We start from the raw sequence: 23,757 nt of genomic DNA, 5'->3' as shown, positions 1-23,757 counted from the left end.
CCAGTGAGTACTGGAAGCTGGAAGGGTCTCTGCACTTTGTTTTGCTTCATAAAGATCTTTTTGCAGCAGGCTGACGCCTGTGGCTTTGCTGGAGGCAATCCTGGAACTTCTGTGATCCCTGGGAGTACATTAGGCACTATGAGGGCAGCCAAGCCAGCGCTCATCACAGCGAGGTCACGGGAGCACAACCCGGGTGCAAGCTCCACATCTCCGCAGGCAGGGCGAGCTGCCATCCATCGGCATTACTGCTAACCTGTATACAAGGTAACAAGCTATGAGTAACTTTGCAACGGGCGCTTCCCCAAACAGCTGCACCCGCTGCCTTGCAGCTGCCCCGCCAGCCGCGTGTGCCCTCCGCACCTCGCTCTGGAGCCGCGTGCGTGCAGCTGCTGCCCGCTAGACGAGACCGGGCGCGCGGCCGTCAGCGCTTCAGCAGCGCCTCGCGCAGCCGGCGGACCGTTGCCACCTAACGGTCGGAGCGGCCCGCCGCCATTTTGAGTGCGCTCCGACGGCCACGTGGAGCTGTGCGCTGCGCTGGGGGGAGCGGGCAGAAAGCGCTAGTCCTGTCGAGAGGAAAAAGCGTGCATAGATGTAGGGGAAGGGTTGTGCAACAACACCTGGAATTTGGCCTGCTGATGTTCTTGGGATTCCTGGAGAAAGGATGCTGGACTGATGTTGTTGAGGGACGCAGCGCTTGGGGGAGTTTTTCAACCTACGAGGCAGAGCTGAGATGCCTGATGTTGTACAGGGCTGGTGGAGCTGGATCCCAGGGAAAGATTAGCAGTTCCTGGACGTGGGTGTGATTCGTGTGCTATTGAAAGGACTAAAAGCTTCCTGGCACTTTTAAATGGTTGCTACTCTCTCCCTGTAAATAACAAGAATAGAGAAAGAAAAAAAAAAAAAAAAAATGTGCTCAGTTCTGAGGAAGAAAACATGTTTCATTTTCTTGTCCTGGTGCTTGGGATGCTCGGTGGATGCCAGTTCATTTTCCTTTCGCTTTCAACAGCATCAGTCAACCAGAGTATGTTGGTGTTTATTTCATCACGAGTTAAACAGGACCTGATGGACTCTAAGGGAGGCTTTGGGGGAGCACAACCCTTCCTCTGGCCTGAGCCTGGGCGAATTGCAAACACAAACACTCAGATCAAAAGGCGATGCTTTTCCTTGCTTGGGCCCCAGCATGCAGTTGGATCCAAGCACACTGCTGAGCGCCAGGCTTGCTGGCAGGCATGGAGTTTTTACTGGTGGATCTCTGGGAATGGAGCTAGTGATAGAATTCTGACCCAGCATCAGCTGCCTGTAGTTTGGTGTGCTTAATTCTGCAAACAGGCGATCCGAGGTATGTAACATGCTGCATGTCCTGAACCAGAAGACAGGACAGTTGCCTCACTTGAGTGTTCAGTTGTCATGCACTCTGCATTTGTGATGAAAGGTTTTTGCATTGTGCTATTTGCTTATATAACGGCCTCGTTCTTCCTCTTCCTTTTCTCAGATTCTGCTACAGAAAAAAAAAGAGTTTTGTTTCCCCAGATACAGTGAACTGTTTCTCACTAGCATATGATAGCTTATTTCCAAGCTATGGCAGTTCAAGTTAGGAATAAAATTACTTTGAGGTAGTTTTATGGTAGCAAACACTTTGGCAAAACCCAGAAAGGTGGCTGTTTTTTTATTATTATTATTTGTTTGTTTGTTTGTTTTTTGATGATGTCGATAATAAAATAGACAAACATCAAAGAACATCTGCTTTAAAAGTTCTTGCTAATCTCTTAGTGGTTCTGCTTTAGGCTGAATAGAAGTTGCCCACTGAGATTCCTACATCAGCTGGTGCTCCTTGGGGGTCTTACAAGTGTGAGGCTCCTGAGCTAGAGCTCATTATTATTAATTAAGAAACAGTTCTCTTCTTGACAACCTGAGGCACAGCTTCATGAATCAAATGCTAACTGTGCTGAGATGATCAATGAGGACGGGGTTCTGTTGCTTTGTGAAACTATAACTAGCGGTTTAGAGTGTAGTGAAGATTTTGGGTTATTTGTGAGATAATTGCTATAAGATTAGCATTAAAGGGTCCGGGAAAGTCCATTTTCTCCTCACAACTTTTTGCTGTATGATTGTTCTTTACTTTATATTTGAATGATTAGGAGATAAGTGCATAGTTTTTAATTTGTTTTTAATTCTCCCTAGCTCTGAGGGGTGGTGACTGAATGCATCTCCAAATGTATTTATTGATCTCTCTTCACAGCTCCAAATTATTCTCTTAGCAGCCTTTATTACAGGTATTACAGATTCTTCTCCTCTTCTATGTAGGTGATGAACATTGCTTTTTTTTTTTTTTTTTTTTTTTTTTTAATGGAGGAATAGTGGGAAACAGTAAAACAGCAGATGAGAGTTTTGAACTGTTGCTGAGATGCATTCTGTGCTCTTTTTTTTTTTTTTTTTTTTTCGAAATACCATACTCACGTATGAACACAGCTGTTATGAAGAAGCCAAGGACCGATGACTTCTTCTGGAGCAGAGAACTGAAGGGTCAGATGGTAAATTCAGGCTTAGTGTCTGCTGAAGGTCCCCCTACCAGAAAGTCTTAATATTTTTCCAAATAGACTGTAGTGGCTTCTGCATGTGCTGCTTATTGTACTGCAGTCTGAGATCCATAAAGCTGCTACTCAGAGCTCATTTTGAATGTTTAGAGAGCAGTATTTTCTCAATAGGATTCCACTTAGGCTGGATACACTGTTCAGAGGTGACTGAGTAGCACTGGCTCACTTTATCTGTTATTGCCTGGCTTTTGTCTGGGGTATGTCATTGCTTGGTGCTCTTGCAATACGTGAGGTATAGAAGAGCATACCATGAAGAGCAAGAAATGATTTGCACTGTTTCTGGCTTCTAAATGCATTGCTATGTTTGATGTGGACAGAGCTGGTCTGTCACCTGCCCTCGTTAGTTGTTTTGCAGGCTGAGAGTTGAGTCAGACAGGGCAGCTGGACCTTTATTGCAGGACTGCCAGAAAAAGTTTGCCTGCAAGGGGAGAGTTGGGTTAAGCCACTTCTGATCTAATGCAGGTGATAGACCCAAATTTTCTTGAGGCAGTAATTCAGTCCAAACTCTTCTTTTGAGCACTAGTTAGAGATAACAAAAAGTTTTCGTCTTGAATTTAGCAGAACATGCACATCTGGTTCTTTCTCATGGACTTGATGACCTCTAGCAAATACTGCTGCTGGCCTGGAAGTGTCTGTAGCACAGGTCTGTGTGCCACCCTGCTGGGTGTTAGGTGGTCTGGAGATGCTTGGCCATCAGCAGTGGCTCTCTGTGTCCTCTCCAGTGCCAGCACCAGTCACGGGTGTAGTTCAGGGAGAAAAATGCATGCCATAGCAAGTCTGAGAGGTTTGTATGTGAGCCACTGAAAAGTCTTTTAAATATTCTGGGAGTTGCAAGGAGAGAACCTGAGAAGTGGAAGAGAGAACCAGTATGGATTTTTCTCATCCAGAAGGCTGCAAAGGTGTTTGTTGTTATCAGTGCACCCCAGTTGTGTGGGTGGTGACCGGCTGCTCTTGGATGGGAAGAGCAAAAGACAGGGGCTCTTCTGCCCAGTCCTAGCAGTAATTGCTCCTCCTGTGCTTTTCTGAGCGCAGTCAGAAGATGGTGCTGTACTGAAGATGGCTTGTATCAGTGAACAGCATCTTGTGAGAGGCAGTGGCTCTCACTACGCTGGGCCAAGCTGGGTCTCTGTTGGGGTGTGCTTGGTAATTAAATCTTGGAGGAGCAGCTAAGTTGTTTGACCCCTTATGTGCATGTAGTAATTAAAAGAGCTTGTAATTAATGGAAACCAGGGAGGGAAGTCAACTGGAACTTGTCAATTTCAGATGTGTTTTGATGGTGAAGATTTATGCAAGGAAGCAACTGGAGTTGCCTTTTACTACTTCTATAGGTCAAAGCTTTACATGACCATACAAATGGCCAGCAAGGCTTTGCAGCTCTGTTAGATGTACTTGCCCTGCCTAGCCAGCAGGAAATAAACAGAACTCATTAACTATGTTGAACAAATCTAGATTTTTCATTTTACCTGCAAATGTTTGAGGTTTCCTCTTCAGTGATACAAGTAGAAATGAATCTGTGGAGGGGAGGGAATCCTTGATCCTAGATACATATGCATTTCCTTTGCAATGAGAAAAGCCTACTATAATAATTAAACCCAATAAATTCCTCTTTCATTTTTAAGACTGCATTGCAGAACACTCATTATTAGCCAGCTGCTGTAGTTAGTCGTCTGTGTAGTCTGTCAGGTGATGACAGTCTTTTTTTTTTTCCTCTCTCTGCTGTGGAGGTGTTGGAAGGCTAATTCTCAGCAAAATTCTGTACTTTTTTAAGTACTGAGAGCCCAGTCTCCCCTTTTTCACATTCCTCAAACCCTGTGCACGATGTGGAGTTCTTGGTTGCCTCCTGGGTTTTCTGTGGAGCTCCCTGCCACCATCTAATCTTGGAACATAATTAGGAGACAACAGAATCAAGTATAAGGAGGAGAACATCATTGTGCATAGAGGAAGGGTTTGTTTTAGGTGCTGGAGGCAGAGGGTAGTGAAATCAGTACAGCAGTTATTTTTCAACAATCTAGCCAGTTCCAATGGTGGTTTTGTGTTTTATACTTTGTCTTCTATCGGTAGTGTCAAGTGTACATTACACTCTCCGAGACAGGGACTTCTGCAGCAAAACCAAAGTCAATTTCTTTTGCTTTTATGTTATGGCGAACAAATTGGAATGAGTCCAAGAAATGGAAACAAAATTGAGCTGGCCTTGAAGGACAGAGCCATAGGAGAGAATCCAGGCCAGAATCCTACAGGCACTTCTGGGAAGTTACTGTTCGTCTGCACAAAAACATACAGATAAAAGAGATTTGAGGGACAGGAGTCTGAAGTGTGAGCAAGTGTGTACATAAGCACACTCTCAGAGGATGTATGTCTGAGACACTGAAAGGAGCCAAGGATAAACTCGTACAGGTATCTGAAAGGTGCTATAATCAGACAAAGAAAAAGTGGTGGGTTTTTTATTTGAGTTGACGTAAGGATGCTGAAATGGAGAAAACTAAACTGAAACATCAAACAAGATACTGATTTGTATGTGAATTGAAATTGCATACAAAGTGAAATTTTGTTAGGAATACTTAACTGCTATATGATCAGCTTTAGTAAACCTATACTGGTTATCATTAGAAATTTTGTATTGAAAACATTTTGCCTATTTGCTTGTATGTAGTAACTTTGACACAAAACTTTCATCTGGGATTGTCTGGGCTGTGAATGGCAGAGTAAAGCTGGGGAACCTGCAGTATTTACGTAGCACAGTGGCTCTGTACCTTGTTCAGAAGGTATCTGACAAAAATTTGTTGAAAGTTATGGTCTTTTGTACTTCCTGGGCAGTAGAAAGGGAGGTATTTGAGAAATTCTGAATTTCTCATATAACTTGACATAAAATAAGTTAGTAATTTCCTTGTCAGGATTGTCACAAATGGCACTTCCAGTGGCTGTTTTGGTGCGTTCATGTGTTCTGTAGTTATTGTAAGTGTGAAGGCTGCTCTTGGGCACAGGGGTCACATCAACTGAATTGCAAGAGGCAAAGTGAAGGGTAGAATTCTACTTGCTGATATACTCAGTTTTTAAAAGAAAAAGGCTTTCCAAATTAGATTTTGGTATTTTAAATATGCTTATTCCCAATGCAGAGCTTTTGTCTCCAGAGAGTTCTCTCTAGTGAAACAGAACTGAAAGGCTGCATGCTTGCAGTTCCCCTTTCCATCACAGAAAGATGTGAAACAGACCTCTTGTTTTCTCTTTATCCCCCAGTGCTATGTTACTGAACAGCCATTCTGAATGTTATACAGTGGGTTATCCATTTAGATTTTGTGCACCATTTATTGGAACTGGGTGTTCTCCTTGCTCTTTTTCTTCCTTTCTTTAAACAGAGGCAAATAAAAGACCCGCAGCTTACTATCTCAGATTGCTACTGTATTGGGAATCACTACTGGCCTCAGCAGGCCTTTGAACAACTACAACAGCTTAAGAAAACAGTTGGTGGTATGGCAGTAGATGTTGAACCCTCCTACCAGTATTTCATTACGTTTTGTTGCTGTGTGGCAGATGGCAGCAGAAGCGCTGTCTGGCAAATGGCGTCTGACACGAAAGTGCATATGAAGCAAAGGGATTTCCCTGGTTCCTCCGTGGGGCATTCATCAACAGTTGCTGAACACCTATGGAGACCAAGCAGTGGATGTGAGCACATACAGGGGGTGGGTGGTGCATTCCAGCAGTGGCAATGGCAACATGAGATACAAGCCATGTTTCTAATGGCCATGCATAGCTGTCACACCACAAAATGAAGAATATCTCAGTCAGCTAATCTGTGCAGATTGGCAGAATATAAACAGGGGACTGTGTGTGGAGCTGAATATTGGCTTCATTGAGTTAGCAACGATGGTGGCAACACTGGAATATCACAAAGTTTGTGCCAGGTAGGTCACACAAATGCTCACACAAACAGAAAGAACAGCATGTGCAAGTTTGTCAGGACCTATTGAATCAATACAAGGTTAAAGGTGACAGTTTCCTGAATCATATCATTACTGCTGATGAGATGTGGTGTCACCATTATGAGCTAGAGTCATAAGTGCAGTTCATAGAGTGGTGACATGTGAATTCACCACTGAAGAAAAGTTCAGGACTCAGCCCTCAGCAGATAAAGTGATGTGCACTGTTTAGGGATAGGAAAGAGGCCATGTGTCTAGATGTCCTGGAACCCAGGTAAACCATTAGCTCTGAATGCTTGCGTGGGAATAGACCACGTTGGCCTGAACCCAGGAGATGAGCAGCAGGTGAGAAGGCGTGGCTAACCAAGGGAGCTCAGGTGCAAGCAGTACAACTGAGTGACCTGGGTCCATCCCTCCTTACCCTCATTTAGGGGTTATCAGCTGTCAATTGTTTACAGGCTGGTTCGGCCCAGTCCCATGCCCTGGGAGAAGGGAAAAAGGGTGAAAGTATAGAGAGATGGGCCTAAAAGCAAAATAGCATCAATGATCTGAGGAGGAAAGCTAATTTACTAAGATATCAGACTGCGAGATAACACAGTATAATACAATTGAAGCTAATAAATAAAATGAGAGAGTGTCCAAAAACCTGAAGGCCTTACACTAATGCTGAAAGTTGGGATGAGCAGAAAGGGAAAAGGGAAAATGTTTCGTGATCTGTGAACAGTTTTATCTTTCTGAATGGAAAATGGAAACAAAACAATGCAAAGTCTCCTGGGGTATGTAGGAGTTCTTTTCTTCTGAGAAACAGGTACCCAGAAATATCATCAGTCCATGGAACTGGAGCATAAACTCTTCAATTCCCAGTGCACTACATGGTGTTATGATGTGGAATAATGGTAACAGAAATCATAAAGCCATGATATGGTGTTACTGCACTCTTTTTGGTATTGTGCTATTTATTTCCATGGGAATAAGTAGGAGGCAATACATGCAGAGTGGCCCACGTAATTGAGATGTACTGACCAAGAGACAAGTGAAGCTCCAAGGCAATGAAAGAAAGTGTGTTGACTATGTCTAGGACTGTGTAGTCTTGTCCATATCTGAGATAACAGCCTCGTTAAAGTGAAATATCTTGTCTAGAATTTAAGTGTTACCTTGGAAGATATTTCTCCCTGCTCTTTGTGCACCCTGTGTAGTGAGAACCCAGAGGGTCTTAGCCACGGTTGGAGCTGCAGGATTTCCATGTGGTTATTTGCAACCAGACAGCCTGCCGGGTACATCTTGCCTTGGTAGTCTCACAGAGAAAACAAGTGTAAAAATGAATGATGTAGTGGGCAACAAGCTGGAAAAATAAAAATATCAATCTGTTTTTGAAGATCAGAATAAACTGCAGCTTTGGAAATTTTAGTACCTTTACCCATATCTGGGAAGTTTAGCAGTGTTACAGAAGAATGGGGCTCCATATAATGAAGTGTGAAATGGAGCTGCCAATTTTTTTTCTCATATTCTACCCATCCCCTTTCATCTTCTAACTGCTCTGTCATTTCTCAGCCTCCCCCTTCCTACCCTTTTTGTTTAGTTGTTGAGTTATGGAGGAAAGCTCAGGTAGTTTTCAAAGGCTTTTTAAGGACTTTAATTGCTCAATTCTTGCTGTTCCTTATGGAGCCAAGCAGACATGTCCTGGACTCAGAAATCTGAAAGGGTCAGGTGAAGTTAAACTCCAGGTATATGGTGTTGCAGGACTGTCCCTCTGCATAGCAGGAGCAACAGTGACCGTACGTTTAGTACCCAAACCATCTGTCCACTGAACCATTGTATTATTGCCTCTGTGATACTGTTGTATTAATGTGGCAGTCATCCGTCCTGCTGCTGAAAGCAGCATACTTGCTCATAAGATGCTGAGGATCTGTTATCTGAATGCTAGAATGTCCTATTGTATGGGAACTGTTGAGTCATGGCCTGAAGCACCTGGGGAAAGGACTAGCTCAGCCCTGGAAGCACAGGTGAAGGCAACTCAGCTGTATGACTGGAAGGGGTGGAGACTGGCTGGACCTCTCTTAGACCCCATTTAGGGCTGACTGCCAGTGGGGAAGGATCTCTGGCTGGAGATCCCTCTCTTTTGGAGTTTTTCCCTGAGAGCCTAGATCTCTGGATATGAGTGAGCATTCTTTTCCTGTTTGTTCTTTCTGCCATTCCACTGTGCTGATCTTTCCAGCTGTAACACTTATGAAAAGCTTTTTTACTGGAAAGGCTGTGGGATGTGTTCAGTAAAGAGTGAGCAAGACTTTCTTGGGACAGATCCCCCTCTGTTAATGGACTCAGTATTCCTGACAGGTAAGTTGTATTATCTGCCCGTAGTTTTCATCAAGCAGGTTAGGGGCTGGTATAAGAGAGGCTGAGGGAGCTGAGTTTCTTCAGCCTTGGAATAGCTATGAGGAAGAGATTGTATTGCTGCCTAAAAACAGAGAGAGTCTGGATTTCTCCTGGACTAATTGTTTTCTACTTTTTCTTTTAGCATTCCTATGAGTATGGTGTACAACCTTGAATGCACGTTCACAGTTCCTGTTCCTTTTGGCTAACCAGTATGAAAAGTCCAGTTGCCAAAACAATCCGATGTATTGAATGAATCCTGCTTCTGTGGTATGAACAGTCCTGAGGCAACAGCTACTGCAGAGCTGGAGGCATGCTGCTGGGTCTACTATGAGTGGGCTCCAACTGTTCATCTTGTGAGTAAGTGTTAACACAGTGGTTAGTGACATAAGTCAAAGAACTTTGTGAAACACAGACAATAACAAGTTGCACTGCAGTTTTAGCCTGTATCAACAAGAGTGAATCCTCCCATAGGGTTAAATGTATCCACGTAGTTAAACTTAACTCTGTAGCAGCCCCCACAGCATTAAAAACTATGCTGTGCTTCTTATGTCTTCATTTTATTTCATGTTATAAGTCCAAAAAGAAAATAGTTTCTCTGATGTTCACAGATACTCAGTAAAATAAGTCAAGACCTTCGTGGAAACCATATGAAAAGGAATTTACAGCATGGAAATGAAGTCTTTCATTATGTCTGTGTATGCTGAAACTAAATTAGGTGGGCTGGATATGAGAAGCAGAGCAGAGTGACGTAGGTTAGTTCACCTTGTTTTTTCTATAGTGTTGCTTGAGGCAGGGTAGAGGTGTACTGTCTTTGGGTTCCTGTTTGCAAAATATTCATATAACTATTTAATTTGCTTCTGCAGATAAGGTAACATGGGTGTTGTCCATCTGAACAAAATTCCTCAGTAGCAGGTGGTACTGATGCCCATGGGGCGAGAAGGGAGCTGTGCTGGATCTGAATCAGAAAGCAGTAAGAGATGTTAAGGTGGTAATATCAGATCTGACATGAAAATGTGAAAACAAAACAAGAAGGAAAACAATACAAAAAGAAAACTTGCAACTCCAAACTGTAGCCTGAATGATGGAAAACGAAGGGCTGTATTGGTTATGGATGAGTTCTGGTCTGATAGGATTTCATTTTAGGCATTCTGGTATGGGTGGGATGATGGATTTTTGAGGTAGAAATCATGATGTTGTTTCTTTTGCTGATTCCCAATTTAAATCATACTGCACTTACCATCGCCAGCTTTGGAGGATTGCTGGTTTCCAGTCCATTAACAAATAGACATAATGTCCCAAAACTGAAATAAAATATTCATTGGAACTTCTTAGGTTGTGTTAACGGCTAAGGTTGAAGACTAATGAAGGCTCTGTGAAGTTGTGCAGCAGCTGAGACTGTGCCCAAATCCTTGGCTTCTAAATCAACAGTGCTACAATGGAGGTGGAGAAATGGCCCTGTCAGGTGTGTGTCTGGGAGAGATTGTATGGCACTGCCTGCGCCTCTTTCCACAGAAAACTGACAGCAGGGTCAAGGCAGCCTAAAGCAGAGTTCTATGGGCAGTCATTCTTATGTTCGAGAAAGTACAGACTAGTCATAACAAGTCTTTTCCTAAATACTGCCCTTTCAATGTTTCTCAAGATGTTTGTTTACTGATATTGGCCAATTCATTAAAAAAGTGTTGTCTCTGAGATGTTGGAAGACTTCACTGGCTGGTAGATGAGAAACCTTTTCATATTTGGACCATGCTTTAGATTTGCATTTTGCTTACTGGCAGTGTTAGAACATACTGTTTGGTAAAAATCTGCATTGAAAGTAAGATGAGCTAAGTTCTGAGTAGGTGGGAATGATGGGAGTGATTTAAAGACTTTCTGAGCTCTACTACTCTACAATTAACCTTTCTTAGTGGAGCTCTTACCCTGTCTTTGAAACATGGAGACAATATAACTGGTATCTGTTGTGTTGAGATGCTCTGAGCAGACAGACTATGGCTCTTACTTTCTGAAAATCCCATTACTTGTGTTTTGAACTAATGTTGGTACTAAGTGAAGCTGATGAGAATTTTTCACTTTTATTTAGATTTCTGTGGGAGGAGTTGGGAAATGGGAGAACACATTGCAGTGTAGTAGCATTTCTTCATGTCCTCTCTCTAAGCGTTTCTTGTCCAGGTATGTGGATGACAATTTGTTTTTTTAGATTTTATCTAAGTATAAATTTTTATCTCCTATTGGAGCAGAACAGAGATCTAGATAAAATTTTAAACTTCACTTGGTACGTTTAAACCCAACTTATAGTTTAATATCACACAATGACAAAGTTGTCTTTGGGCAGTGGGGTGTGGGTGCATTTGCTTCAGGGAATGATGGAGAATTCTTGTTTCTTGAGAGGACTGATTCTTTTTTTGCTAGTTTTATTGCTTACCATAAGAATGATACGTAGCTAGAGATAGCGTATGTGAAACAGCTTTTCTCTGAATGAAGACCTATCCAGCAGAAGTATGTATATATAAGGCTGTAGCCTTACAAAGCATGTTTGAATTTCAGATCAGGATAGGAGCAAGTTTCAAATGGATTTGGCAGTACAGCAATTTGTCTCCCTGTCAGCACAATTCCTGCATCTTACTTTTGGTCCTTCCTCGGTTGTCTCCACAACCTTTCCTTTACTGGGAACAAGAGAAACCTTGGATTTGTTTACATTAAAGGTTATTTTGCATTTGCACTAGTCTTTCTGTATGGAATTCTTCCCTCTCTGCTCTAAAATGCCAGCATTTTCCTTTCTTTGTAGTTATCTCTTGTGGAGTGCTTTTTCCTATGCTATGTAGAAAAATGCTGCATAAATTGTCCCAGACTATTGTTGTCTTGCAGCTCAAACCAGGCTATACTCTTCCTAGGAACAAGGCAATTTCATGAGAATCTAGTGCTGACTGTTCAGTGTTATTTATTGTTACAGGCAGAAAAATAGGCTCAGCCTTCTGCCAAATGCCCTTTCCTTACCACACCCTTCTTACCTTCTTCTGTTTGAATAAGATTAGTGAAGTATAGAGAATGTTTAATTAAGTTTAATTGCATGACAGCTTAAAAGTGGGAAGGTAATTATTCATTTAATTATTCTGCTGCTTTGTGCTTAAAGTGTGTATATAATTGCTCTTTTTATAAGGACACTCAACTTTGCAAGCTTGCATGAAATTATAACAGCCTCATACTTTTTGTTATTGTTTTAAGTGAAACTAAACAAGTACCATCTATAAAACAAGAGAAATGTGTTCTGTTACTTCAACCATTCTCCCCTTTCTCTGCTCAGTTTTGATGGTGTGATCTTCCCCTCAACAAATCTGTGTTGGAAAGGACTATAACATTAATCATATTTAAACACACAACCCACTGTCACTTGTGTATTTTTCATTAACAGTTGTAGAACACGTTGAGAACTTGGGATTGAAGACATGCAAGTATAATTTATTATTTCTTACACTGTCTTCATTATTTCTACAGTGGCAGCCTGATAAATCACTGAATGTGGTTGCTTGAAACATTCAGAGGTTAAGAGACACCTAGTTATGAGTGCTGATAGAAAACAAGAAGTTTCTCAGTGTGCATAAGTGCTCTCAAAGAAATCTAAGCAAGTGCCCTTCTTTGCAACAGGCCATTTCTCTTCTGTCTTCAGTTGTACTAGCAGTAAGTTTGACTTGTGGAGTTCTCACAATCCAGTAACTCCCAGAGCAGCTAACAGAAAGTTGCTTTTTCTGTAGGAGTCACCAGAGTGGAGAGAAGCAGAGTTCAGTGGAAGGAGAGCCAGTTATTCAAACAATGATTTGTAATTGCAAGGGGGCTCGAAGTCTGAGGTAGCTACGGGCTCTGTAAGATTATTTTTTATTTAAATAGCAAGCAGATTACCTGAAAGTACAGTGCACAAAGTCCCTTCGTAATCATTAGGCAAGCAAAAGAATTTCCCCAGCTCTCTCAAGGTTACTGTCAATTTCTGTACTGATGAATTCTATTTCCTCCCTTTCCCAAGTGAGAGGGGAGCCAGTGTGCACATGTAAAGGGATCATTGTGGCAAGTTAGTACTTTAGTAATTCTGATGTGACACATCTAAATAAAATCAAGGCCAGTACTCTGTGACCTTCCTTCCAAAAAGTTAAAGCAGCTGCACATGCTTAGAAGACTGCATGCGTCTAGATTTGTCCCCCACCCCGCTGTAGTCTGCAGCTATCCTGTTTGCTGCCTGTCTCCTTTTGTGGATGAGGATATCTAGAGTAATTCAGGATATCCTTCATCTCCTGTACAGGGGAGACTATTCCTTGTCACTGTGAACTTCTTTCAGCCTTCTCTGCCTCTCGGTACCTATATCCATGTTACCTTTTCACATGTTGTCCCAGTCTTGGGTACTCCTAGAACTCTTCCACTGTTTCAACATTCCTTCTGTTTCACTGTTTGAAGGAGATGATTTGACCTTTCAGTAAACCTTTAGGTACCACTGCCATTTAGGTTATATACTTCTCATACTGGATTCTGTGGCTGTTAGGGAAGCTTTTCTCAGCATACTGAGGTTTAGTGATATGGCTGCCTTGTGTAAATGATGCCAATATCCTGATTTCAGCCATAGTGTCAGACAGCAGAGCCTGAATGTAAAGGATGGGCCTAGCGAAGCATGTTTACAGCCTAGTACTGCTGTTTAATCAGTACTGCACTTAAGAGAAACTGCAAAGTGGAGTAGATAGAAGCAGGTTGGAGAGTCTCAGCTGTGGGAAAAGGAATCTTTGACTTGATTTTTAATTACCTGCAAAAAAAGCATAGCCACAGGGTGCACGGATGTGGAGACAAAAAAGTTGTGCATAGCTGATGCTGAGGTAATTATATATATCAAGCAGAATTGGCTGAAATTAGTAAAATATGGCTATTGACATTAATGCTGAATTAAATCAGTCCTCTTTATAAGCTTAAGAATAACAGTGTCTCATTTGGTGAGCTCCAGATGAGCTTGATTTTCTTTTATTATATGTCAACTGTTGATTTCCTCCGCATATTTGGTTGTTGGTTTGGAAAAGCAGATATTGAAGTGCTGATTTCACTAAGTGTGTGTCATGGAGATGCATAGACTATGGAAAGTTCTGTTGACCAGCTAGAGGCTGTAGTTCAGTGCCTGATATACGGGCTGATACAGTATCACTGTAAAAACAACTAATGGTAAAGAGCAGTTACTGGGAACGTGTGTGAATGTTTTGCTGAATAAGTGCCTGATTCCTCTACTCAACTAGTTTGAACAAATTAATTTTTCTTTTTACAGGGGCAAATAATTTTTTTTTTTTTTTTTAGTTAGCATTTTATAGCTAATAAATTCACAATATCAATAAAGGTAAGAATGTTAGACTCCTGAAATGCTTTTTGATCAGAAATTCTGTTGTTAGCTTTTCACGCAGAAGGTGGTGAAGCACTGGAACAGGTTGCCCAAGGAGGTTGTGGATGCCCCATCCCTGGAGGCATTCAAGGCCAGGCTGGATGTGGCTCTGGGCAGCCTGGTCTGCTGGTTGACGACCCAGCACACAGCAGGGGGTTGGAACAAGATGGTCACTGTGGTCCTTTTCAACCCAGACCACGCTAGGATATAATAGCAATTTTGATCATGATTATATGTGGCTTCTTCAAACATTTATAAACAATGCTGGAAAAGTCAAAGGAAAATGATTCGGTGCAGCTTCAGTCTTAGAAAGTATGAAGCATAACTGAAACTTCCAGCGTTCTTCTGGAAGGAAATTGTTATCTGTGGGACTGAAAGGGCATAGAGGATGGCACGTGTGTTGAGAGGCAGTTTCCCACTGAAAAGACGTTAATCTAGCACAATTAGCCAAGATTTATTTGTAAGAAGTAAATTAGATTTATCATGTCTGTTGTTACTTCACTTCTTATTCTGAAAGGCTTCAGAGACACCTGATGCTCAAAAATATTCTCTGAACAGCTATCTCATGGTTATGTGATTCTATCGTACATAAGCTGATAAAATTGGTTTACCCCAAAACTTACTGGGCACAGCAGCTTGGCACAATTGAAGGTGAAGAAGTATTAGCCTTCTTAGATGTTGTTAGCAACTGGTAGTTAAAGATGTCTGAATGGAAAGCTCACTTTCTCAAGAATCTTTCTTCTTCCCCTTTGTCTTGGAAGTTCAATAAGAAAAATCATTACCTGGATGCTGGGTGTACAAGTCCCTACCAGATCACCAGCACTGGCAGTGGTGCTCATTGAGGTGCACTATGCCCTGAGAAGCACCATACTGATATAGCTATAGAACTGGCAGTTTCCTTGCCAGTACAGACCAGAATTAAGAAGCTTGTAGCCACATTATTCCAAAGTCTGTGGAGTTCTTACCTGATTTCTGCACCCATCAAAGAAAAAATGGAAATGAAACTGAGGAATAGATGTTTTGGAATAAGTGTGTTTAAGATATTTTACCATAACTTGGAAATTTTTCTGCTGAATGTCTCTTCTTTGGATTGATTTTGGGTAGAGGCCATGTACTATAACAAAATTACTGAAGCTTTTAGCCTGGAAATGTAGTAAAATTGTACTGCATTGCATCCATTGTAAAAAATGAGTGTGCTGACATCATGCTCAGTAGTTCAGAGTGCAGTTGTGTAGCGATGCTGTAGTGGTCTAGCCACTGCAGACCTTAATTGCATAGTCACACAGTGTTGTATCTATGTACTCTAGACATTCTTGCTCCAGTCACAGAGTGAGTAGACGATCTGGAAGTGTTGCAGCTGACACAAATCTGTTGGGTGCAGGTGCGGGAGGCTTGTGAAGGCTCAGCTTGGACTTTCTTCCCTGTTCAGAATCTGAGAATTTTTTTTTAATGAAGTGGTTAGTGAGCTATGGGATTTCTCAGAAACTAAGTCTGCTTGTTTGTTTGTTTGTCTTCGTGCTTTGAGCTTTCCGACACTTCAAAAGCCTTTATTATATGCTGTATAATAAAGTCTCTTGAGCAATGCACTCTAAGGAATGCTCACCCACCATCAGAGCATGTGTCTTCAACTCAGAAGGTGATGCTTCCCTTTCCCAGCAGAGCAATAGCATGTTCCAGCATGCCCCTGCATTGGCCTATCATGCTTCTATTGAAAGACATCCTCTCTTCTCAGAAAAGTAGAATATATTACATGTAGAATATATTAGATGTGATGTATCACTTATGCACTGTTTGTTTCTAGAGGTAGAAGCATGCTTCTTCTAGCACAGAGTCCGTAATATGTGCCATTCGTACAACTGTCCTTTCTTCAGGTCAGTCTATTAGGCATGCTTTTTTCCTTCAAAGGGTAAAGCAGAGCTTTGATTCTTCATTTGGAGTCTGTCTACTGCAGAGAGTACCCTGCTCTAATGCAAATTCTTCCTCTTGAAAAGGATTTAGCATACTGCTTTAGGATGTTCCCCCTCAGCTGACAGTGATTGTCAGTGTATAGGTATGCACCATGCTTGTGATCTGTAGTGCTGTCTTCCCCCCCCCACAGCTTTTCATAGCTGAGGGTTTTTTGACAAATGAATTCATGAGACATTTTGTAAAGGTGATAAATTTTCTTTATTTTTTAAAATTTCAACATGTTAAACTACAAGCCAGGCTTAAATTCATCTTTATTCAGATTAGAAAAATGACCGATAAGTAATGGTCTTGTGTATTCTTTTTATTTGGGGGTACTGAAAGTTCTTTCCAGAGGAAGGTGTACAAAGTGAGACAGTTGGGTAATATGGGTGGTCCATTGTGACAGAAGGCACTGGAAGCAGAAAAAAGGCTAAGAGCTCTCTTTCTGACACCATTTTTAGTATATGTTACTTATTGGATCTAGGTGGAGATGTCTCAGTGAGCAGTGGTTATTTAAGTGAATCATAAAAAATATATATATTTTAAATGGAAAATAGAAAGAAAACCCCAAAGCTTCCTTAGACAAGATCATAAGAGATTTTTCTTCTGTGTAGAAAATGGAATTGCAGTGAGCTGCAGTCCCAGTTTAGGTTAGCAGCAGATTTTTTTTTTTTTTTTTCCTGACAAAGAGATCAAGAATGTTTTCCACCACTTTTTATTCAGTGTTACAAGCATTTTGATGTTCCAGCAGAATTCTAGATGATGAAGAGCTGTGACTGAGATGTATACCAAAGGTGCTACAAACATGTGCAACCATTGGTGTGTTTTTGCTAACTATGGGGTTTCTTTTCCTAAAAGTTTTTGTTGTGACCACGTGGCTGCTAACTGTAGCAGCACTCAAGATACATGTGAGGGATGTCAGAGATGCTTTTCACTCACATCATGACTGAGAATGTGCTGCAGGAAGAGTCATTTTGCCTTTATTAGGGACATAATGGATCCTATTTTGGCTGGTGTGCTGTAGGCAGTTAGCATTGGGGAACACTTGATCACGGAATGCAGCAGTAATGCCAATTTGCTGTGATGAACTGGTAGGAAAAAATCTTCTCTATGGAGTTTGATTGTTAGGCATCACCCGTGGCTCTTCTTCACGGTGATCCCTCTTCTTCAAGCACAGACACTGAGGGAAAGACAAACATGTAGTGATACCTCTGGAGACGAGAATGGACAGGCGTGGCACAGCTACAGTGGCTGGTTGGAATATAAGGAAGGGAAAGAGTGGGAAAGGAAGCCAGTCTGCAGTGCAGGAGAATCTGGGAGATGTGACCATTTCATTTTACTGTGCTACTATCTCATATCCTGCAATGCTGGTAATGACCTGAAATAAGCAAATGTATATTGACTGTGCAGATAGGATTCTCCTCAATATCAGAAAGCTTTAGGATTCAGTCTGTTCTAAATGTCTTTTTGTCTGATGTTCTAATTTTCCTATGTCAGCTCTAGTGCTCAAAACCCGAATCCATGACTTCGAAACATCTAGAAGTAATGTCACGCCTTCCAGGCCAAGTCCACACTAGTACCATTTGCAATATGTGACAAGTGTATACATTCATTCTTGTGCAGAGAATATTAATGGATTGCGTCTCCATATATTACTAATGAATTTCAATTTTTAGAATAGCAAAGACAAATGGACCTTGCATTATCTATATTTCTTCCTGAAACATCCAAATAAACTTTTCAGCATGTATCTGTCTGGAAGAAGACATTTCACTTGGTTATCGAGGTTGGACTTGAATATACGTTGGCTCAGCTGCACCGTATAAATGACTGGGATCTTATTGGCTACTTATACCTACGGGATAAATGTTGTTCTGCTGTAGTTGGTGATGCTCGCCATCTAATTAAGTGTAGGTTTGTTAAACTGAGTTAGTGCTAGCATAGCCTTTTATCTAGGAGCAAAGTAACTCCAGATCTCCTGAGGTGACTTATGTGCTACTAGGTTCCTGTGTTTTGATCTCAACAGCTTTTTGAGCACATTACTTTGATGACAGTTATACCATTCAGTTGGGCAAATTCTGATTGGTTTTCTGGATATGGTGCATACAGCTAGGAACATGTCTACGACAGCCCTGGCCTCCCAGAGTTCTTGCATGTCAGGGTAAAGCTGGTAGTCTCCAGTACTGCAGGAAGAAAGAACGATGAAAAGGAGAACAGAGCTGGGAGAGACCTCCCCATCAATTGTTTGTGAGAGGCTGGAAGAAACTGCTGAGCAGAATGTGCAACAGAAGAGCAGAGGTGATTTGTAGAGAGGAAGATGAGAGAAATCAAGATTTTCAAAGGGCAAGTACTTGCAAAGATTAAATGTTACAGAGCTTGATCTACAGCTGGTAAACAGGAAAATGCCAGGGTGATATTTCTGATGCGAATGCTTCTGCAGATTAACAGTAATTAAAGATGGACTTAGTCTGCCTGGGGCTTTCTTTTCCCTCAGTGACCACATGCTTACCCATTAGTGTTGAGAAACAAGTAACATTAATGTCATTTTTAGATTTCTATGTTTTTCTCCAATAAATTTTCCTAGATTTATTGGTGAAGCTGTGTAATTCAAATTGTACTAGTGTGTGTCTGTATTCCTCCGTATGTTAGAGAACTTCTTTTAACTGCATCTTTCATTTATAATTACATGCTTATGTCAAATAGCGTTCAAGCTTCCCCACATAAATGATTCCAATGTCACTGACATCAGTGAGTGATGTTTATACAAGTTGCGTACAGCTTGGTTATTTGTTGATAAAATCCACTCTTCTGTAGACCTATTTTGGTGCAGATTTTTTTTGCCATATATATTTTTTTTGGTCCCTTCTGTTTCCTTCTTTTTTTCTCCTTTTTCCCAAGAATATTTGCATTAAAGAACATTCTAGTGTCTGGAAGATGCTATTTTCATGCAAGATAGCTTGCACTTGGGAATATGGAATTCATGCTGTTAATGCTTGCTTTGTGTGCATAGGATTGTTACCTGCAGGTTTTCGCTAAGTAGCATAAGGGTGGGTTCATCTCCTAGACCGTGCTCCTTGTGTAGTTACAACTGAATCTTTATCTGTCCCCAATCCCTCTGCCTCCCTGCCCCAAGGATAAGGAAATCAGGCTCAGTCAACCTAGATGCTGTGTGTTGGCTTATGCAACAAGTAATCAGAAGACTAAATGTAAGAACAAGAGGATTGTAGTCCAAACCTCTGTATTATAAGCATGGTATTGCTTATATGTATTCTAGCACCATCTAAGTCGTCTTTAATAATAAAACACAAGATATGGTATTCATATAACAAGAGGTAAAGCTAAGAATGAGAAGAAAGAAGGAGAAGAAGAGGATGAGAAATACAGAAGGAAAAAAAGTCTGGCTTTATTCGGAATAAGACATTGTTTTGGAATGGTTTCTGGAAGCAATAGCCATCCAGCAAAGACGTGGCCACAGTTCACGAGGGCAGAGAGAAGAACAAACTGCGTAAAACATCTGATGTTTTCATTGTGCAAATGGCTTTGAGGAATGTTTTATGATGATATGCTTGGTGACTTGTGCTTTGTCTACTCATGCATGAGCATGAGTGGGTGGTTCCCTTTATCAACCATTTCTTGGTCTTCTCTTAGAGAAGTTTAAGAAAATGAAATTCTAAAGTTGAAAAAGAAAACCCTACTGAGTTATCTCTCATGCAAAGCCTATATGCAATTTTAATCTTAAGAACCTGGTTATATCACATTTATTTCCCTTTCTTGCTAGTATGTGTGGACACTGGGAATAAGACAGTTACAATCTGTTAAACACTGCTTTTAAGCAAAGTCTTACTACCAAAGCACTCATACTTTTCAGAACAGCTCTTTGGCCACTTTACTTTCTTCTATGTGACTGTGATGCATCAAATGGAAGATGGTATTCTGAAGCATGACAGCGCAAAGCTAAAGTTTCAGTTATGTAAATCCCTTCTGGAGATGCAGTGGTGTCTTTCTGATTGTTGTCTCCCTAGTGATGCTGATATAAGAAGTGCTCATTGACAGCACATCGAATCTAATTAATAGTTGCCTGCTTCTTCCCTCCCCACCCCTCCTCCAAGGTGATGTTCTGTTACTGCATGTACATAGGTGCTTGTTTCTATGAGCTTAACCAGCGAAAGTCTGATTTCACAGAAATCATTTTCCATGTGAGGAACATCAGTATGTTCTATCAGACTTGTTAGACTATAATTATCTCAAGATGGGGAGAAACATCAGTGGATTGACTTTATGCAGCACTGAATCAAAAAGTAACTAATGTACAAATAATTACACATGACATAGGATGTGAAGTGAGGCCCTTGACAAATTAAAAGGCAATTTTTTATTGTTTGTTTTCGCTGCTGAGCATATATTACTGGGATCCATCCTGTTCTCATTGTTTGTTAAAGGGATGTTTCATAATAGCTAGTATAAAACTTTAAGAAATGTTGTAAACAAGCATAAGGTACAGCTATAATGTTTTGTGGGTATGAGATTAACACAGTCACACAAATCATCAAGCCAAAAAAAGCCAAGTAGTACCACACTGAAACTAGAACACTATTTCATCGTAACTAACAAAATGAAATTCCTTTTAAAAAGAAGTGACAAACCCAAAATAGCCTGTGCCAGGATTTCTGAGGCACAGAGCCCTCAGCTTATTTCCAAACAGGCAGTTGAAGACCTCAATAGCTGTCCTTCTGATGAATGATCACTAGGTTCTTATCAGCATAGAGCATAACTTTTTTCAGCAGCTTTATCCTGCCGTTTGGTTGGATTTTAGCAAAACCCATTAGCACAGTTTCACTTTCCTCAGAGTTAAAGTAGCCATTGTGTATTCAGTTTCTCATTTCAAAATTGGAAAGGCTTTGCTCTGGGGCAGTGCTCAATAAAACTTAATCTCATCTTTTTGTAGCAGAACATAGCCTTTCAGTTGCACTGTTGGCTGGGGGCCTGGCTAACCGCTTAACGATCTACCTTTAATGATTGTCTGCAATGTTGCCCTTGCTCTGTGGGGTTCATCCAAGAAAGCACTAGGTACTGTACTTTTCTTTTGGTTGTCTATTAGCTGTTTTCTATGTTAATGGGATTTTTTAAGGCCAGCAATTAATTTAGATGTTTTTCTGCATAATTCCAGGATGAGACTGAAAACTTAAAGAAAATATGGTGATGTGTGTTCTAACAAAATAAATGTTGTTATATATATATATTTATATACGTTCTGTATAGTTTGGGGTCACTCATCTGTAATGATTCCTGTTCTTTCTGTAAGTGAACGCAGATGGGGCATATTCTTTTCTTTCAAACTACTGGTCCTGGAAACAGTAGCATCTAAGGAACTACAGTGTTCTGCTTTGTCTTTTGGTCTGGAATAGGAACACCTGGATGATGACTGAACTTTTCCTTAGACTGAATTGCAGTAACATTTTGGACATGGTCTTTAGAACCTTCAATCCATCCCAGTAGATGGGTTATGATCCTGTTCATCCCTCCAAAATAGAAACAGAACAAATTTCTCATATTTGTCCTGTTTGTGTTACTGTACGTCCCTGTAGTTCCTATAGTGTGTATCTAAGTTATCTTCTCTAAAACACTGTTTGTCATAATGCAGTATCTTCTATCTTAATAACTTAAGGAACAAAAATCAAAACCTTCAACTTCAGAAGAGTGATCATTTGTTGTGCTTCCAGGCTGCCTGCCTGACCAAAGCCTGTAGATCTACTTACGTACTCAAACATACTAAATGTTACCTTGCTATTAATTCCCATAGCACAAATGAAAATGTGACAAGCTTCCAATTCCTAAATTTGGATGGGACATGAGATGTTGTTGTTTTTGTTTGTTTTTCGTATGACATCTTACTGCGTGTGAGGAAATGAAAAGTATGTGTTTTAAATCTAAAGAACATCTGGAAGCTGACTGTCATGTTAGGGTGTTTGTGCCTCTGAGACTGCTTTTAGCATTTGTGGTTAAATTCTTATACCAGGTATAGCTGTTTGCCTGGATCTTACGAGATTACAAGAGAAAAAAAATGCATTTATTTCCATGAATTGTGAAATATCAGATGACTTTCTAGGTGTATCTGACTGGAAAGGGAGCAAATGCACTGGTTTACCAGGGAATCAAGGCAACGTGGCTAGTAAACCTGTATCCAAGGCATCAAGTTAGGCCAGGGTCTACATTCAGCTCTCATTCCTCCATTATCTTAGAGAGAAACAAATGCAATTTATTTGGTATATCTAATTTCACTTCATGCAGTTTTGATCTCTCTTGTAGAGGAGATTCATTAGGTCAAGGGAAATTATCAGAGTCTAAATTATTTATATAGTCTTGAGTTCTGTTCCAAGTGGCTTCCAGAAACCTAATGGCTCTTACTGCTACATCCATTATGAGTGTTCTGCCTCTCATGTGGTGTTGCAGTGATTTGCTGTAATTCAGAAGCCAGAACTTGTTGGGAATATTCCAATGCTGTGCGGCCTTCATACTGGGGTTCCCAGAAGTCTGAAATCAGTTTCCACGTCTTTGGACTCTATGATGTGACAGCGATACATTATGTCATTTTTTCCTGGCTCTCATTTCTGTAAGAACAATAATGTTCTTTTTTTTTTTTATATCTTGCCTGCTTATATTATCAGAAATTTTGAAGCATTGGAGCAAGTTAGCAATGGTGTGTGTGAACATTAAGCAGTTTCACACCTGTGAATGGCTACTAGTCAATATGGCCTGAAGCAATTGACGGTGACCAGATAGGAATAACAGCCACTTTGCTCCCTTTCATACTGTCTGGCTCCAGTAGCTGGTATGTGTTAACCTCCCTAATCAAGTGAATCATTCTGGCTGAGGATTATCATGCTTGGCCGTCACATCTTTCTAGGTATTTTCAGTGTTCAGTACAGATAGACCCTGCTTTTGGCTGGGACCTTTAGACTGGTGAGAAAAGCTCGAAGTATTAACTAAATAGTTCTTCAGTAGATAGAGTCAAAGTTATTGATTAAAATATTTCATAAAATGCAGTGTCACTGTGCATGCTTGTAATGGTATGGATTGCTTTGCCATTTTTACCAACTGCAGTTTGTTCTGTTGTTGTTATGTTGTTTATTTTTTCTTTCCATAGTTTCTGTTTTAGTTGCTACCTGGTTTACCTTTGATCTTCTCCAGTTTAACAGTCTCTGGGGGTGAATTTATAGCAATCAAATCAGTGAAAGGAGGGGTAGCAGAGTCTCTGACCTGCGTCCCCAGAGTAAATTCAACAGCCTGGAAATTGACATCATTACACTTGCATTAACTGCTCAGATAGACACAGGATTACACTCAATAGGAAGTATGTACCAGAGAGTAAAATTGTACCAGCAGCATCACAGGGAAGAAAAGAGGTGTCGCTTACTGAAACAGAGACTCACTATGAAATGTTTCTTATTTCCCCGGTACCACATTAAGAAGGTCAGCTTTGGAATCAGGAGGGACAGAGAAAATGAAAAGGTAGCAGGGAACAGTACAGGCAGTT

The 23,757-nt window shown here is 40.9% G+C and overlaps 1 protein-coding gene across 9 annotated transcripts in view; it reads left to right on the top strand.

The window, feature by feature from the left end:
- The first annotated feature begins 480 nt into the window (after nucleotides 1-480).
- LOC149917001 (uncharacterized) overlaps nucleotides 481-23,757 on the top strand; it is a 515,322-nt gene continuing 492,045 nt past the window's right edge. For 7 of the 9 annotated variants that reach the window (XR_016468657.1, XR_016468656.1, XR_016468658.1 and 4 more), the window contains exons 1-5: nucleotides 481-1,339; nucleotides 9,024-9,238; nucleotides 9,490-9,633; nucleotides 10,214-10,343; nucleotides 10,959-11,047. Coding sequence is in view for 4 of the 9 variants with exons in the window: in XM_090144809.1 (XP_090000935.1) it covers nucleotides 10,317-10,343; nucleotides 10,959-11,047 (116 nt within the window). In the remaining 5 variants the exon portion in view is untranslated. Of the gene's footprint in view, nucleotides 1,340-9,023; nucleotides 9,239-9,489; nucleotides 9,634-10,213; nucleotides 10,344-10,958; nucleotides 11,048-11,422; nucleotides 13,794-23,757 lie in introns of those variants that run through there. The other 2 variants (XR_016468661.1, XR_016468660.1) reach the window with 2 other exon arrangements.

Source organism: Phasianus colchicus, chromosome 8 (assembly GCF_987193195.1).
Source record: "Phasianus colchicus chromosome 8, bPhaCol1.hap1.1, whole genome shotgun sequence".
NCBI classification, from domain to species: Eukaryota; Metazoa; Chordata; class Aves; order Galliformes; family Phasianidae; genus Phasianus; species Phasianus colchicus.
Note: the sequence above shows the minus strand (reverse complement) of the source record. Positions and strands in the feature narration are given on the sequence as shown.